This window comes from Pituophis catenifer, unplaced genomic scaffold, assembly GCF_029215685.1.
Source record: "Pituophis catenifer annectens isolate HBS135680 unplaced genomic scaffold, rPitCat1.0.hap2 SCAF_2, whole genome shotgun sequence".
NCBI classification, from domain to species: Eukaryota; Metazoa; Chordata; class Lepidosauria; order Squamata; family Colubridae; genus Pituophis; species Pituophis catenifer.
In genome coordinates this window covers 226675643-226690340 of record NW_027256882.1, presented here as the reverse complement: position 1 = coordinate 226690340, position 14698 = coordinate 226675643, and the positions used below count along the sequence as shown (strand labels likewise).

At 36.7% G+C, this 14698-nt stretch overlaps 1 protein-coding gene across 3 annotated transcripts in view; it reads right to left on the bottom strand.

Annotated features, from left to right (window-relative positions):
* The window catches only part of PIP5K1B (phosphatidylinositol-4-phosphate 5-kinase type 1 beta), a 78829-nt gene that overhangs the window by 47295 nt on the left and 16836 nt on the right, over positions 1–14698 (bottom strand). For 2 of the 3 annotated variants that reach the window (XM_070935590.1, XM_070935588.1), the window contains exons 2-3: positions 7789–7870; positions 4653–4721 (exon numbers count right to left, since the gene is read on the bottom strand). In XM_070935590.1, coding sequence (XP_070791691.1) covers positions 4653–4721 — 69 coding nt within the window. In that variant the 5' untranslated portion in view covers positions 7789–7870. The remainder of the gene's footprint in view (positions 1–4652; positions 4722–7788; positions 7871–14698) is intronic. The other variant, XM_070935589.1, reaches the window with a different exon arrangement.

The window sequence follows — 14698 nt, the reverse complement described above, 5'->3', positions numbered from 1 at the left end:
GTGTTATAGCTGAGAACGGATCATTTAAGAAAAAGGAATAATCTTAAAATAGATGTAAGTTTTTATTAGTTTTTATAAAACAGGTTTTTATAAAAAAGAATTAAGATTGAGGAATCTTAATTCATTAATGCCCTTTATTTTGTGTATTGTAAGCAAGTAATTTATTGCAATCATTAAAAATAAAAAACAATTATAATAACTTAAAACACAGAAAAGAAAAAGCAACAGATTTACATGTGCTCAAAATTTTGTGTGAACCAAACTGTTTTGTCTCTTAGGTTTGCATACTGATATTCCAACTCACTTTAAAATTAGTCAGTTGTTTTTAAAGGTGAAAATTCAGATGCATATTTTACTTCAAAGTTCAGAAGCCTGCATATTCATTAATATACAGTAACTCTGGGGACAGAAGCCCTGAAAAATTAGGTCAAAAATTCTTTTTGAGGATTGAAAAGAAAATCTGGGGAGAAAAGAGCTAAGATCAATTTCTTTCCTAATTATTCAGAGGGGTTTTCCCTGCAGGTTTTCTAGAAAACAATCTACAAACTGGCTCAGTGCATTAGTTTTAGTTTACAGAACTCCAACTTCCAAGTAATTACCTCTTCCTAACCACCTTAAACTTTACAGAGTAAATACAGACTTGATTAAACAAATATTAGCTTCCATACAAGAGTGAGCAACTGCATCATATTTGCTGAACTGTGGGGTATGCTGCAACAGTGCAATATTAGCAGTAATGAAAGGGAGATCTCTTCAGAAGAAGACTTCATTCTCTTAAGCCTAGAAATAGCTCTCGCTGTTAAATTAACAGTAAGCCAAAAATATTCATCACTAGACATGAGCTGCTGCCTCAAGACTATGATAGAATTAGGAGAGCCAAATCATTCAAGAAGCTTAGAATGAACTTTAAATAGTTATTAATCGGGAACAAATGTGAACAAATCAATGGAAGAGAGCAAAATTTTAGGTTTGGAGGACAGAATGTTATAAGTTATTTGAGCTTATAATAAAATATTCTTGAATAATTAAAAATTAAAAACAAATATTGGAATATTTGAAACAACATAGGATGAAATAATTATTTTATCCCATGTTTCAAATATTCCAATATTCAGTAGAACCTCTGGTCACAAATGCTTCTGACCACGACCAAATCAGCTTCTGACCAAAAAATTCACAATTATTTTCCCCCATAGCCGATTTCCCCTTCCGTGCCATTTTTTTTGTAAGCGCCAAATTTCCAAAATTAGGTTCGGGTAATGACCAAATTGGTTTGTGACCAAAGTTATGGAACGAATTATGGTCGTGACCAGAGTTCTACTGTATTGAGATTTGTTTTCAAAAATTTCTCCATGTCACAATGATATAGAGCAGGCATCTGCAACCTTAAACACTCAAAGAGCCATTTGAGCAGGGTCGAGCTGAGGATTTTGCGCAGTATCTGCATAACAAAATCGCTCAAATTCAGGAAGGCTTGGACTCTGACTAGGTGGATCCAGATGGGATGATGGAGGCGGGTCTTGAGAATATTATCTGGGAGGAGTTTGACCCTGTGGCTCCCGAGGACGTGGACAGGATTCTAGCGAGGCTTAGCACGGCCACATGTTTATTGGACCCGTGTCCTTCCTGGTTGGTGCTGGCTTCCCGGGAAGTTACACAAGGCTGGCTCCAGAGGATCATTAATGCTTTGTTGAGTGAGGGTTTCTTGCCTTCCGCCTTGAAAGAGGCAGTGGTGAGGCCCCTCCTCAAGAAGCCTTCTCTGGATCCGGCTGTTTTGGCGAATTACCATCCAGTCTCCAATCTTCGCTTTGTGTCGAAGATTGTTGAGAGTGTGGTTGCGTGACAGCTTCCCCAACACCTGGATGACGCTATCTAGACCTGTTCCAGTCCAGTTTCAGGCCTGGGTACAGCACAGAAACGGCATTGTATATTTATACAAAGTCAGCTTATTGCCCCCACAATCTGGGTCCTCATTTTACCTACCTCAGAAAGGATGGAAGGCTGAGTCAACCTTGAGCCTGGTTAGATTTGAACTTGCAGTAATTGCAGGCAGCTGGTGTTAATAACAGTGCTTTAGTCTGCTGCGCCACCAGGGCTCAAAAAGTTGCTGGTTTTAACCTTTAAAATCCTTCATGGGGTGGGACCAGGCTATCTGAGGAACCAGGCTACCTTTCCCCCACTTACCATCAGCTTGCCCGATCATATCTGGTAGAGAAGGCGTGCTGTGGATACCACTGACCAGGGATCTACATTTGGTGGATCCCAGGGAGATATGCCTTCTTTGCCGTGGTGCCCGCCTTATGAAACATTCCCCTCCCCCCGAAATTAGATTGGCCACATCCCATCTGACATTCCAAAAGGCCCTCAAGACCTGATTATGAGACTAGGCCTGGGGCTCCTATGGAACCTGACCCTTGGCAAGATAGCTCCATTGTTGAGGGGTCCATTTCTTTTTCTCCCTCTGCTTTGATTGTATTTTGAGTTTTTTAGTATATTTTTTAACAGGGTTTTTAAAATTTGTATACACTGTTTTTATATTTTTATCTATTATCATGTACCACCCAGAGTAGCCTTGGTAAGATGGACAGCCATATAAACTTGATCAATCAATCAATGAATCAATCATAAGAATAGAATAACACTCATTCTTCATCAACTATTATCATGTTCAGGGATGAAATGCTCCCGGTTCGGACCGGATCGCCTTATCCAGTAGCGATGGAAGTGGGTGGTTTGGAGAACCGGTAGCAAAAATCCCTGCCCACCCATCCCCCCATGCCCAGCTGAGCCACACAATCATCAGAGGCTTTTTTTTTTACTTTTAAAAGCATTTTTTCTACAACCTCTTCGGCTGAAAAAATGCTTTTAAAAGTAAAAAAAAAAAGCCTCTGATGATTGCGCGGCTCAGCTGGGATCATCAAAGGCTTTTAAAAGAAAAAAAATCCTTTTTTTGTTTTAAATGCCTCTGACGATCCAAGCTGAGTTGCCTGATCGTCAGAGGCATTTAAAAGAAAAAAAGTCTCTGCCGATCAGGCAACTCAGCTGGGATCGTCAGAGCCTTTTGAAAGCATTTTTTACAACCTTTGCTGAAGAGGTTGTAGAAAAAATGGTTTTAAAAGTTAAAAAAAAAACAAATTGGCCATGCCCACCTAGTCACATTACCCCACCAAGCCACGCCCACAGAACCAGTAGTAACAAATTTTAGATTTCACCACTGATCATGCTATAGAAAGTTATTTTCTCTATATTTGAACAACATACTTCACCATTAGGAGTCTTGTGGACCACTATTTTGAGATTTAAACCACATGTACTTGATTTATATGCTTAATTTGCCATTTTGTTCTTACAATAAAACACATTTTACAATTGTAATTATATCACATGACATGACTACACCATTTAAGGCTACTTTTGGTGCCTAAGAGCCATATGTTTTTCTAATGATGTTTTTGATTCATCTCTTCACACATATACTATATGGCAACTATGGAATTGAACTTTATGTTGTTAATGTTATTTAATGTAGTCATCCATTTAAGATAGACATAGTCCAGTGTTTTGTATTGTATTTCTTCAGCGCTGCTCTAAACTAAAATTTTAATTACTGTTATGATGTAGCTCCTTGAAGTACTTTGGCTTTTGGTTGTATATTGCTTTTTTAGAGTATAACTGTAGGCTAAAATACTTCAAATAGATAGCACTGACATTTACAAGCAAACATTTACAGTAGTAATTTAATGGTTTATTTTGGGTCAAATGGACCAACATAAATTTGAGGATTTGATGCGAGACCAGAAACCAAATAAAAATGTTTTTTTTGAGGTGGCAGATCCAATCTAAACCTCAATTTAAAGACATTCCTTTGATAAGTAGCCCTTAATATTAATATTATTATCAATAAGAACCAGTTTGGTCTAGTGGTTAAAGCATCAGGCTAGAAACGAAGGGACCACGAGTTCTAGTCCTGCCTTAGCCATGAAAGCCAGCTGGGTGACTTTGGGCCAGTTATTCTCTCTCAGCCCAATTCACCTCAGAAAGTTATTGTTATGAAGAAATAGGAGGAAGGAGGAGTATTAGATATGTTTCTGCCTTGAGTTGTTGATAAAAATAATAAAGGTAAGATATAAAACAAGTAATATTTTCATTAAATACAATTTAGACAAATACAAGTAAATACAATTCTGCCTTGGTGATTTTTTTCCCTTGTCCTCTCTCACAGGGTTTTTTTACTGCATTCAGGATCAGAAAGAGCCATCCCTCAACAGCTGGTGCCAATAAGGTTGGCAGTACCTTAATGTTTTCCAATAGGAAGGAGTGGAAAAGAAGGAATCAGAAGTGTTTAATGTTTTCCAATAGGAAGGAGTGGAAAAGAAAGAATCAGAAGTGATTTTGTGGTGATTAATTTTTTCTTCAGAAAGCAAGAGGAAAGGCATTGATTTGAGGCTCGTGTCCCAGAAGGTTTCTGGCTGGCAAATTGCTGCCTATAACTCTATAGTAACAATCTTCTATGTCTCCAAACATATTTTTCTTGTGTTCAAAGAACCATAAAGCACAAAAGAGAAGAGTGTCCATTCTAGCACTCTATATAAGCTGTTAAAAAAAATGAAATTATTTTGAATCATTCAAAAAGGATATGAAACTTTACAAACCTTTTTATACGTTTTCTCCTCATTTTGTTTTTCAGAAGGGGGATCTCCATTTTCAGCTATAGTCTGCATCTGAAAAGATTTAAAAGCAGAAATATGTTTTATTTGTAGTGTTTTAACTCACCTTTTCCAGAAAGGTAACAGTCAAATTAAATAAAACATAAAACATAATACATCAATGTACAAGCAACAACTAAAATCAATAATCAGGTGGTAGTGCCACTAAGCTATGTCAGATAGTGGACTTTATAGACTGACACTTGTGGACTTTGTTATTATTTCACCATTCTCTGGATAATTTAAAAGATAAAGGTTCCCACACACATGCGAGCTAGTCATTTCCAGCTCTAGGGGCAGTGCTCATCTCCGTTTCTAAGCCGAAGAGCCAGAGCTGTCCAAAGAAGTCTCCATGGTCATGTGGCCATCATGACTCAACTGAAGGCCCACGGAGCGCTGTTACCTTCCCACCAAAGTGGTCCCTGTTTTTCTACTTGCATTTTTTACGTGCTTTTGAATTGCTAGGTTGGCAGAAGCTGGGACAAGTAACGGGAGTTCACTCTGTTATGCAGCACAAGGGATTCGAACCGCTGAACTGCTGACCTTCTGATCGACAAGCTCAGCGTCTTAGCCACTGAGCCACCACATCCCTGAATAACTTGGGGAGTCCTAATTTCTAAGCCAAATTTTACCTCTGGATAGTCACAACATCATAGAATATTCTAAATGCTATTAAAAGGCACAGCAATAATAACAACCCTGGAAAGACTTCATCTGATGCCTGAAAGATAGTAACTAAGAGAACAAGAAAGGAGCCTGTAATAAAGACTTTAATTGCTGGGAGATTCATGTTGTAAAAGGTAATCCTTCAAATGTATTTGTCCCAGTCCTTTTAAGGTTTTAAACACTAAAATCAATCCTCAACGAGACTGGAAACAAATCAATAGCAATGTACTTCTCTGAATACCAGGTTGATAATATGCTCAGGACAGCCAGTGCTAGTAAATAATGTGGTTCCTCTAATGGTGAATCAAACCAATACTTGCCAAGGTAAGTCTTAAAAGCAATGCATTCCTAATCTGATCATTACTGAAGCATGAGTAATAACAGTCAAACCATGTCTCTCCAACAAATGAGTTCAACAACAGAGCAACCAAAGCCACCAACCAAAGGAATATAATAAAGAGCTAGGTCCTTTATAGAAAAAATTGTTTATAGGAATCTTACACAAGACAAAGCAAAAATTTGCACTGAGAGATTTTTCACTAATAGTTCTATCTTATCCTAATAATTAGTGATGGCCATCATATTTTTTAGTCACTACACTCACCCGAATGGCCCCCTGGATTGCATGGTTGAATTATAATCCTAACCTAATATGGCTACCATAGTTGGAGGCCTGTTCAGGTCTGTTTGGCTTCAGAGTTTATACAAGTATATATACCCTTGTGTATTTATCTGTTTCTATCTCATGGAGGACAACTCTAGAATCACAGCCTATTTAGGCAAACCAGCCCCTTCAACTTTGTGCAGGAATTCAAATTAAAACATCCCAGACAGATGGGTGTCTAGCCTCTACTATATATCTGATGAGTTTTTATACATAAATTATATGCAACATTCCCAGTGATCCTTAAAAGATCTCTGGATCATTCCCATTCTGTAGCTGTAGAGGGATGCTCGGGTCAGTGGGCGGACCCTCCCGCCGGTTTTACTACCAGTTCTTGTGAACCAGTCCAAACTGGGAGCAACCCACCACTGATGTTCGGGGTGTTTCCCTGCCAATGCCAATAGCATTGGCATAAAAGTCATGAGCACATCTAAATTTATTACATATAACCAACAATAGATATTTAATGCAATTCCTATTTCTTTATGCATAGAACATGCACAAATATCAGCGAAAAGAGATAGGTGAAAGAGCAAATAAAGGGAAAGAAAAATATTAGTAATCCCACCAAGATAAATACCAATTAGAAAGTTTAAAAATTTCAGTGGCAAGCAAAGAGCAAGGAGATCATAAAGACATGAGTAAGTATGGGTTTCTGAAAAGTCTGTCTCCTCTGTCCCAACCAGCCATGTCTCAATCTTCAATAAACAAAGTGAAAAGCCTTCTAGGGTATCTTGGTGAACAGATAAACCGGTAGAGAATATGACTGCATTTTCTTTATCCTAGATTCAAAATGTTCAGCTCTTTAAAAAAAAAAAAAAAAACATTCACTAAAATGCTGGAGTGGGCCTGCAAGCTGATATAGTTACTACATAACAGGCATAATGTCCTCTCATAGATAACATCTTAATTTAAGAAAGATCATTAAATAGCTCTTCTGGCTTTACAAGCTGATTGCAAACCAACATTTAAAAGATGGAGGTTCACAGTTCATGCTATAAATATTCCTTTACTAAACTCTTCTTTGAAATTAAAATGTACTAGTTAACAGACTGATGCCTATATTGAACATGTTATTAGTCAAAATGCATGTCCTTCTTATTTAGGTTGTTGATCTGCTCTTTCGGTCACCCAAAGAGCTATGTTAAACTTTATGAACATAAAACAAGATGTTTAGAAACTGCCCAGACTCTGCATACATTAGCAACCACTTATTTAATGACTCTTTGAAGTTACAATAGAGCTGAATGCAGAGACTTATGACAGGTCCTTGAAGTTGTGGCCACTGCAGTGTCTCCATGGTCATGTGACTACAATTCAGTCACTTGGCACTTGGCTCGCATTTACAACAGATGGAGGGCCCATGACCACACCACTGCCATTTGAGACCTTCCCTACCAACTTCTCTCATGCAAAGTCAATGGGGAAGCCAGCAGGAAAGTCACAAGTCACCCCCATAAGTCACTCTTGCTGCTTTTTTTTCCTCAAGAGCTCAAGTGGTAGAGTGAGTGTGGCTCACTCTCTGGGCAACTGGGCAACTGCCGGCCCAGTTGCAGTCAGATGATGCCACAGTGCCATTCCAGTCTGTGCCCATCCCCTCCCACTACATTGTAACATAAATTCTGGTTCTAATTACCATATTTAATCAAAGGCTACTGTAATCACAAATATATTTTTCCATTCTTACTGTAGGCTTAATGATAGCAACAAGTAGTAACAATACTGTTATTAATAATATTAAAATGCATGTACCTTTCTTAGCTATGTTACGAACAGCCTGCAGTTGAGAGAGGGAATCAACCCTTTCATTGATGCTGTCAATTTTTCCAGGACACTGTTAAAAAAAAGTTCTTTGTTAACCAGGGTAAATTATTTGAAAAATATTTTTATACAGAATAACAATGAAACAAAAGCAGGGCCCTACACAGACACACACACAAATATAATCATTTATGTGTTACTACATTCATACATTATTTATGATCATTCTAATTACAGGTGGTGCTCGACTTACATCCTACCCGAAAAAGGGGACTTACGACCTAGATTTGAAATTCCAATATCCACTTTCACCTCCCCCCCACCTTGGTTACATGACCGCACTTCAGGTGCTCAGTAAGATGGTCACATTTACGACCATTTGCAGCATCCTGCAGGCACATGACCGCATTTTATGAGTTTTGCTGAAAACCAACACGGAATCGTATTTATGATTGTGGCATTTGTTTAACGACCACAGCGTCCACACTTATGACTGACACATTAATGATCCCTGAGAAAAAAGTTATAAAGTTGTGTCAAACACATGATCAACCTGTTTTATAACCATCACAACATATAATGGGGAGGCTCTATTACAGTCATAGGTCAAGGACTATCCCATTACACATTTAGGGAAAGCAATAGAGGCATGTTACATTGTAGAACATTACTAAAATATATTGAAGGGGAATTTATTTCCGTAGACCTTTGTGAGGCTGCTTTAAAGATACATTCGCATAGTAGGCTCATTGTACACACATACAGAATATTATTACAACAGCAAAACCAAGTATGTTTTGAAAGAGGACCGATAGGATTATAATCAGTTGTCCAATCTTAGCTTTCCCTATAAAGCTTCTGAGATCTGGCTTCCAACAGGAAAATGAACTGAATGCAAAAACAATGGAACCGGTTCTATATTTTTTATCCACTTCTCTATTAACTGGGAAAATAAGCAATTTACTGCTGCAGGTTTACTACTCTTCAACCACGAAACACTGTATATGGACCTTCTTCTAGTTTCTGAATATACCCATCCCTCCATAAAAAAGATGAGATGAAGGCAATAAAAGATCCAATGACAGAACTGCATGTCAGCCTTGTGCCAAGCAACTTTTGTAAAACTCTGCTTAATTACAGGGCTGCTTTAAAATAAATCCTTTTTTCAATATTTTTTTCCTATAAGTATAAATATAATGACATTTTAAAAAGTTATCCCACATAATCATATAACCTTGTACCTGGACATTTTTGGTTATGGTAACATTTAATTTATATAATCCTATATAATTCTGATAATTTATATTTAATTAATACAATGTCAAACAACTTTGTGGTATCTTTAACCAATTAAGACATAATTTTTTTATATGCTATAATATACTAGCTAGTCTTTATGGTGGCATAAGATCCTATTTATTTTTCACTGTAATAGATTAGAAATATATAATGAGCAATTAATTAACTACTGAAACTAACCCTATACTCCAAGAAAATAAAGCTATTTTTAAATGAAAAGCTAGCAAATAGTATGTTATGACCAAGCATTATATAAGATGGTTTGAAATTCTTTTTATATAACCATTTGCATTGGATACTAAATAAATCCTTAGCAAAAAAAAGCCCCCCCCCCATGCCAAATATCAGTTTTTAACATGTTACACTGCCTTTATGTGCTTCCACAGAATATCCCATGATGGGAGATATTAATAAATTCCTAATACTTAGGGAATACCCAGTATAAAATATTTTTTCCATGCTGGATCTTAATAAACTCTACCTACTATGATCATTTAAGGGCCTTTATATGCTCATCAAAGAATCATACTGTTTACACAACAAGCAGACTCTCTCATCTATCCTTGCACTCTGCCTACATAGAGGTGGATTTATATGCAGTTTTTCCCCTTGGCTGTCAAAGCATATTTCTATGCATACCAACTTAAAAGGAAATGTCTTCAGAAAAAATAATTCAATGCTATCCTGAAATAACTAAACCAAACCAAGTACAATATAGCCTTGAACTTTCCATCCAAGAAGAATATTTGGGATGTAACAGAGGCTTGCTTATTCCCAATTTATTTGGAGAAAATTCTTTTTTTTTAATGTGGGAATTCATATTGCCAAGGTAAAGGAGGCATTGATTTCTTTAGCAGAACTACTACATTTGCAAATTAAACTGAATTAAATAAATCTGGGGTCTCCAACCTTTTGGTCAAATATCACATGTGTGTGTCCGCATCTGTATGTGTTTATGGATATGTGAGAGAAACACTTAGGGCTTGAAAGAAAAATGATGCATGCAGTCCGCCATAATAATAATAAAAAAACAATGCTTCCTAATTTAACACTTGTGTATTTATATTTGCCTTTCCCATTATCATCTGAAGAATCACAAACCAAATAAGATCTGTATACTAAACCACTTGTGTTTGCTTGTAATTTTCAGTTAGGCAAAACTGGAAAGTTTAGGGCAACAATAGACTGCTTTGGAACAGAGGCTAAAATATGAAATTACACAGCAATAGATGGGGAGGGAAGTGTGAGGAAGCGACTCAAATGCCTGCTTCTGAGGTAGGGCTGGCTGAGATTACCAACAATCGATGGGTGAGCCCTTTTTTCTCCCTGGTGGGAGAGGACCCTTAGTGACACGCTGGAATCGGGAGTGAGGGTGCAATTTTATTGCGGTCCATGACTCCTTTTGTTCCCCCTCCCCTCAGCAAAGTAGGGAGGATAGATAAGAAAGAGGAGTGATTTCTGGCACTCCCTACCAGCTTCTCACAAGCAACATCAATGGGGAAGCCAGTAGGAAATCAGAAATTGTTCCCATTTCCATTGCTATTTTGCCCACCATGGTCATTCTATTTCTCTGTTTAGATACAAGGATGACCTAATGAGTCACAGGTTATTTAATAGAATTTTCCTCTGGTAAGTGTTCTCCTACCATGAGAAAGGGATAGCACTTGGCCAATCCTGCCTGAGTTCAAAACTAGGTGGAACTGGGCTTGATCAGAACTTGAATCTAAGCAATGAGAAACACCAGAGTGCAGCCTAAACTAGGAACTAGGAGGAGGAAACAGCAAAGTATGTTCATGCTATTGCCAAGAAAACAGCATGGTTGAGTCCATGATATCACCAGAGATCAATCTCCACTTAAAAAAAAAAGATTTTACTTCTGGGTATGTCTAAGGAAATGAGCCTAAAAGTTTCATTATCATTTAAGACAGATGAAATACCCTGGTTCTCAAATCAACAAGAGTTCTGTAATTGTTAAGAGTACATTTTGTCCAAATTTGATCCCTTAATTTCTCCTCCGGCACAGTGGGTCGTTTTCCTTTTCATCTACAGAATAGTTTTTTGTTGGAATGCATGTCCACCAATTCTTGTCACTTCTTTGCAGAACCTTTTTGATTACAGCAAAACGACATTCCTGGAGTGCCATAGTTTTTGAGCTGCCCAGCATGATGCCAACCAGTCTTTTCATAAACTTCAGAATAAACAAACAAGAAAAATATATTATGGGGGCAATGCCAACAGGCCTGAGGACTCTGGGAAGGGGTGAACTAGTGGGATAGTTGACTTATTGTTAACATTCCTCTGCCTATTAATTTCTTCCAGTCTTAATTTTGTTTTTATCATTTTTAATTCTTTTTAATAATGATTACATAACAGTTTTAAACAAGGACTGCTTTATATTTCTACTGTTTTGTTGGGTTGGTGTATGTCACTCAGAATCGCTTTCTATGAGATGGCGGCCATATAAATTAGATAGATAGATAGATAGATAGATAGATAGATAGATAGATAGATAGGAATTAAACCGTAGAGGACTGGGGAAAGCTACTTATAAAGATCTACTTGAGCCATTATTCAGACAAGCATTTACTAAAAAGTAAGGAACTATAGAGAAAGACTGTTTTGTTGAGTTCTGGATGAATCCTCTGCATTTTATAAATTGTAGGAATGAACCAGATTGCTCAAACACATACCCATTTAATAACATGCCAACTGAAATCCTATTAAATGCCATCCAACAAACAGAATAAAACAATTGCTTAAACACGTGGAATTATTAAGAGCATTAAAAGCTTTTGTATTTAAAGAATCCATATGAATAATCAAACTCATGTTTCAGCAGAAAGGAATGATACCTAAATATAGAAAGAATATTCTTGTTTCTTTATTTATTCATGACCAAGACTTTTTTTCCAGAGGAAGTCTTTATATAATTATCTGTAGTAGGAATAATTGGTGAGTGCAGCTAGCAAAAAGTATTTAATGTGCAAAATCTCTAAACTACATTTCTCAAGCAAACAATTTAAAAATAAGGACTTGCTTCTTCTTTAACAGCAGCATTTCACCTCATCTTTCTTAATATTATGTGGCTAATTTAATAGCAGTGGGTATCAGAATAAAAATACAATTTAAAGGATTATAAAAAAGAAATCATAATCATGCCCAAAGCATAGAACACTAAATCACTGTACTACAATATTTTTTTCCAGGAAGTCACCTACTGATTGTAATTGTTACAATGGACGAAGATATTTAAAAACTAAAACGTACTTATACTTTATGTACTGATACCGAGTGTTTCTCCAAGACTACAGAGCAACAAACAGTGATAAAAAAATAAAAAGTTATAACCTTCGGCATTATCAACTGAAACTAAATACTGCAAGATAGGATATGATTACACACAAAAACATGCTCTGTGATTTGAGATAGGAATCCAACACCTTCTTTAACTGGCTTTCATCCCATGTAGAACATATATGAATATTCAAAGCTACTTTATTGTTAGTTCAAACCAAATCACTTGCTCCAAAAGGCAATGATTCTTCAATGATTCAAGCACTAATTCAAACTGAATCTGAATTCAGAAAACAGGTACTCTGTCACTAAGGAAACACTCCTTCCCCAAATGGCTAGAACAGTTGAGAAAATGCCTGATGATTATAAGCATGGAATGTTGCAGTACATGATTAAAGTGATATTTTAGTTTCCATGTAAAGGGAGAAGAAAAGATTAAATAACAATGGCCTATTCAAAGGAGAACCAATCACTATCAACTGCAAATGTTTCTTCCCACCCACTGGATATTCATTAAATCTAATGCTGTATATATGATTCTGTTTCCTAGGTTGGAATTGACCATGTAGTCAGCAATGTCCTCCGTAAATATTCTTTCCATTCCACTGTTTTGCACAATCTCATACCGTGAATACCTACTATGGATATATTACTATACCATACTATGAATACCATCATCTTTTATCCTGAATATTATTACGTACTTACAGGTAAACATACTCCCAATTTGTCTACACCCATTAGCGTCCAATTTAGTGCACTTCATTTCTGCTAGGAGAGTTTCAAGTCTTCTTTGGAGTATATTTTTTATATTCCAAGTTCCAATTGCATTTCTCCTTGTAAAACGCGGAGCTCATTTTTCTATATTGTCACCTAGAATATCAGCCTTCTTTGTAGTTTTGTCTGGCTAGGTTATCAGCTCCAGATGTATTCATAAATGTTCAATTTTCCTCCCCTGCAACCAGTGAAGTGCTTTTTGATTTAGGCAGTCTCATTAACTGACATTCAAGATGGTCTAAATGTTTTAGCCATCTCCATGCAATTTGCTTGGCAACAATACAGAAGTGGTTTGTCACTGTTTTTTTTTTCTACTTTTGAGTTTCTAGGTAGATTTCTTCCCACGTGTTGCACAACCCCTTCTGCCCCCACTTCCATCACGTGTTACTTTCTGCTTAACTAGTCATTACCAGCAGCTTCTGGTCCTTCCAGCTTCCAGAGATTCTCAGGGTTATTGCACCTACCGAAATATCCCTCAATATCAGGATGGCTTAGTAACAGAAATAGATGATAGGCCATGACTTTTTCCTTAACAGAACATAGAAAAATATCTGTGCTCACAGAGAAACTGGAGGAAGAAACTCTCATACTCCCAGCCCTTTTTGTAATGAAAATATTGTTTATGAAAATCCACACCGCCCTTAAAATAAGCCTGGTGTTTACATTTAAACCAATTAAAACCTTCTCAGCCTTGCAGCTTTAACTCAAAGAAAGCCCAATGAAAGCCATTTCAACCTTGCAGCCTTAATTTGGAAAAGCAAAACTTACCTGTCGTGTTGAACAGAGGCCCGGCAATTTCACAAAACTTTCATAAGGAATTAATTACCCCAGAGACAATTCTTAATTTCTATTGGTTAAATGAAAGGATTTTATCTCTGAGTAAAACATATGTGTTATACATATATCTGACACACACAAGCTTTTGAGAAGAACGCTGACTCTCACAGTATATTTACAAAAAATAGAGGGAAAGATATTATAAGCTGAATCTGTCTTTATGAATAAAAGCTGTGTAAGACTATGAGACATATAAACACTGAATACAGATAGCATTCTTTCCTCATTGTATGCATTTTATACACCATGAAATTAAACAAGCAAAATATACAATGGTACAGTCATGAGCTAAGGAATGACTTGTATGTTTTCCATAAATCTAAATAAACAAGGAAACACAGAATGAATTAAAACTGCTCTTTTACTAAGAACAGGTCGTGTTTTTAGGCCTTTAGGGCAAAATATAAAGCCCAAATAGGTAGAATAGATAACATATCTATGTGCATCTTTTAAGAGCTGGTTCTTCCAGATGGAGGGCTAGTAAGCACTTCCAAACATTACCTGTAATTTTTCAAATGGAGTTTCCATTGACTATCTTTCACTCAGAAAGCTTTTTACATATAGGGTAATTTGATCCAGCAGTCAATGGAATTTTCTCCAAATCTCATCCAGTACTTGTGACATCTATTTTGTGTAAAACACTCCTTTTTTCTAATAAATTTCATAATATCTCTTTCATTTTTCTTATCAATGT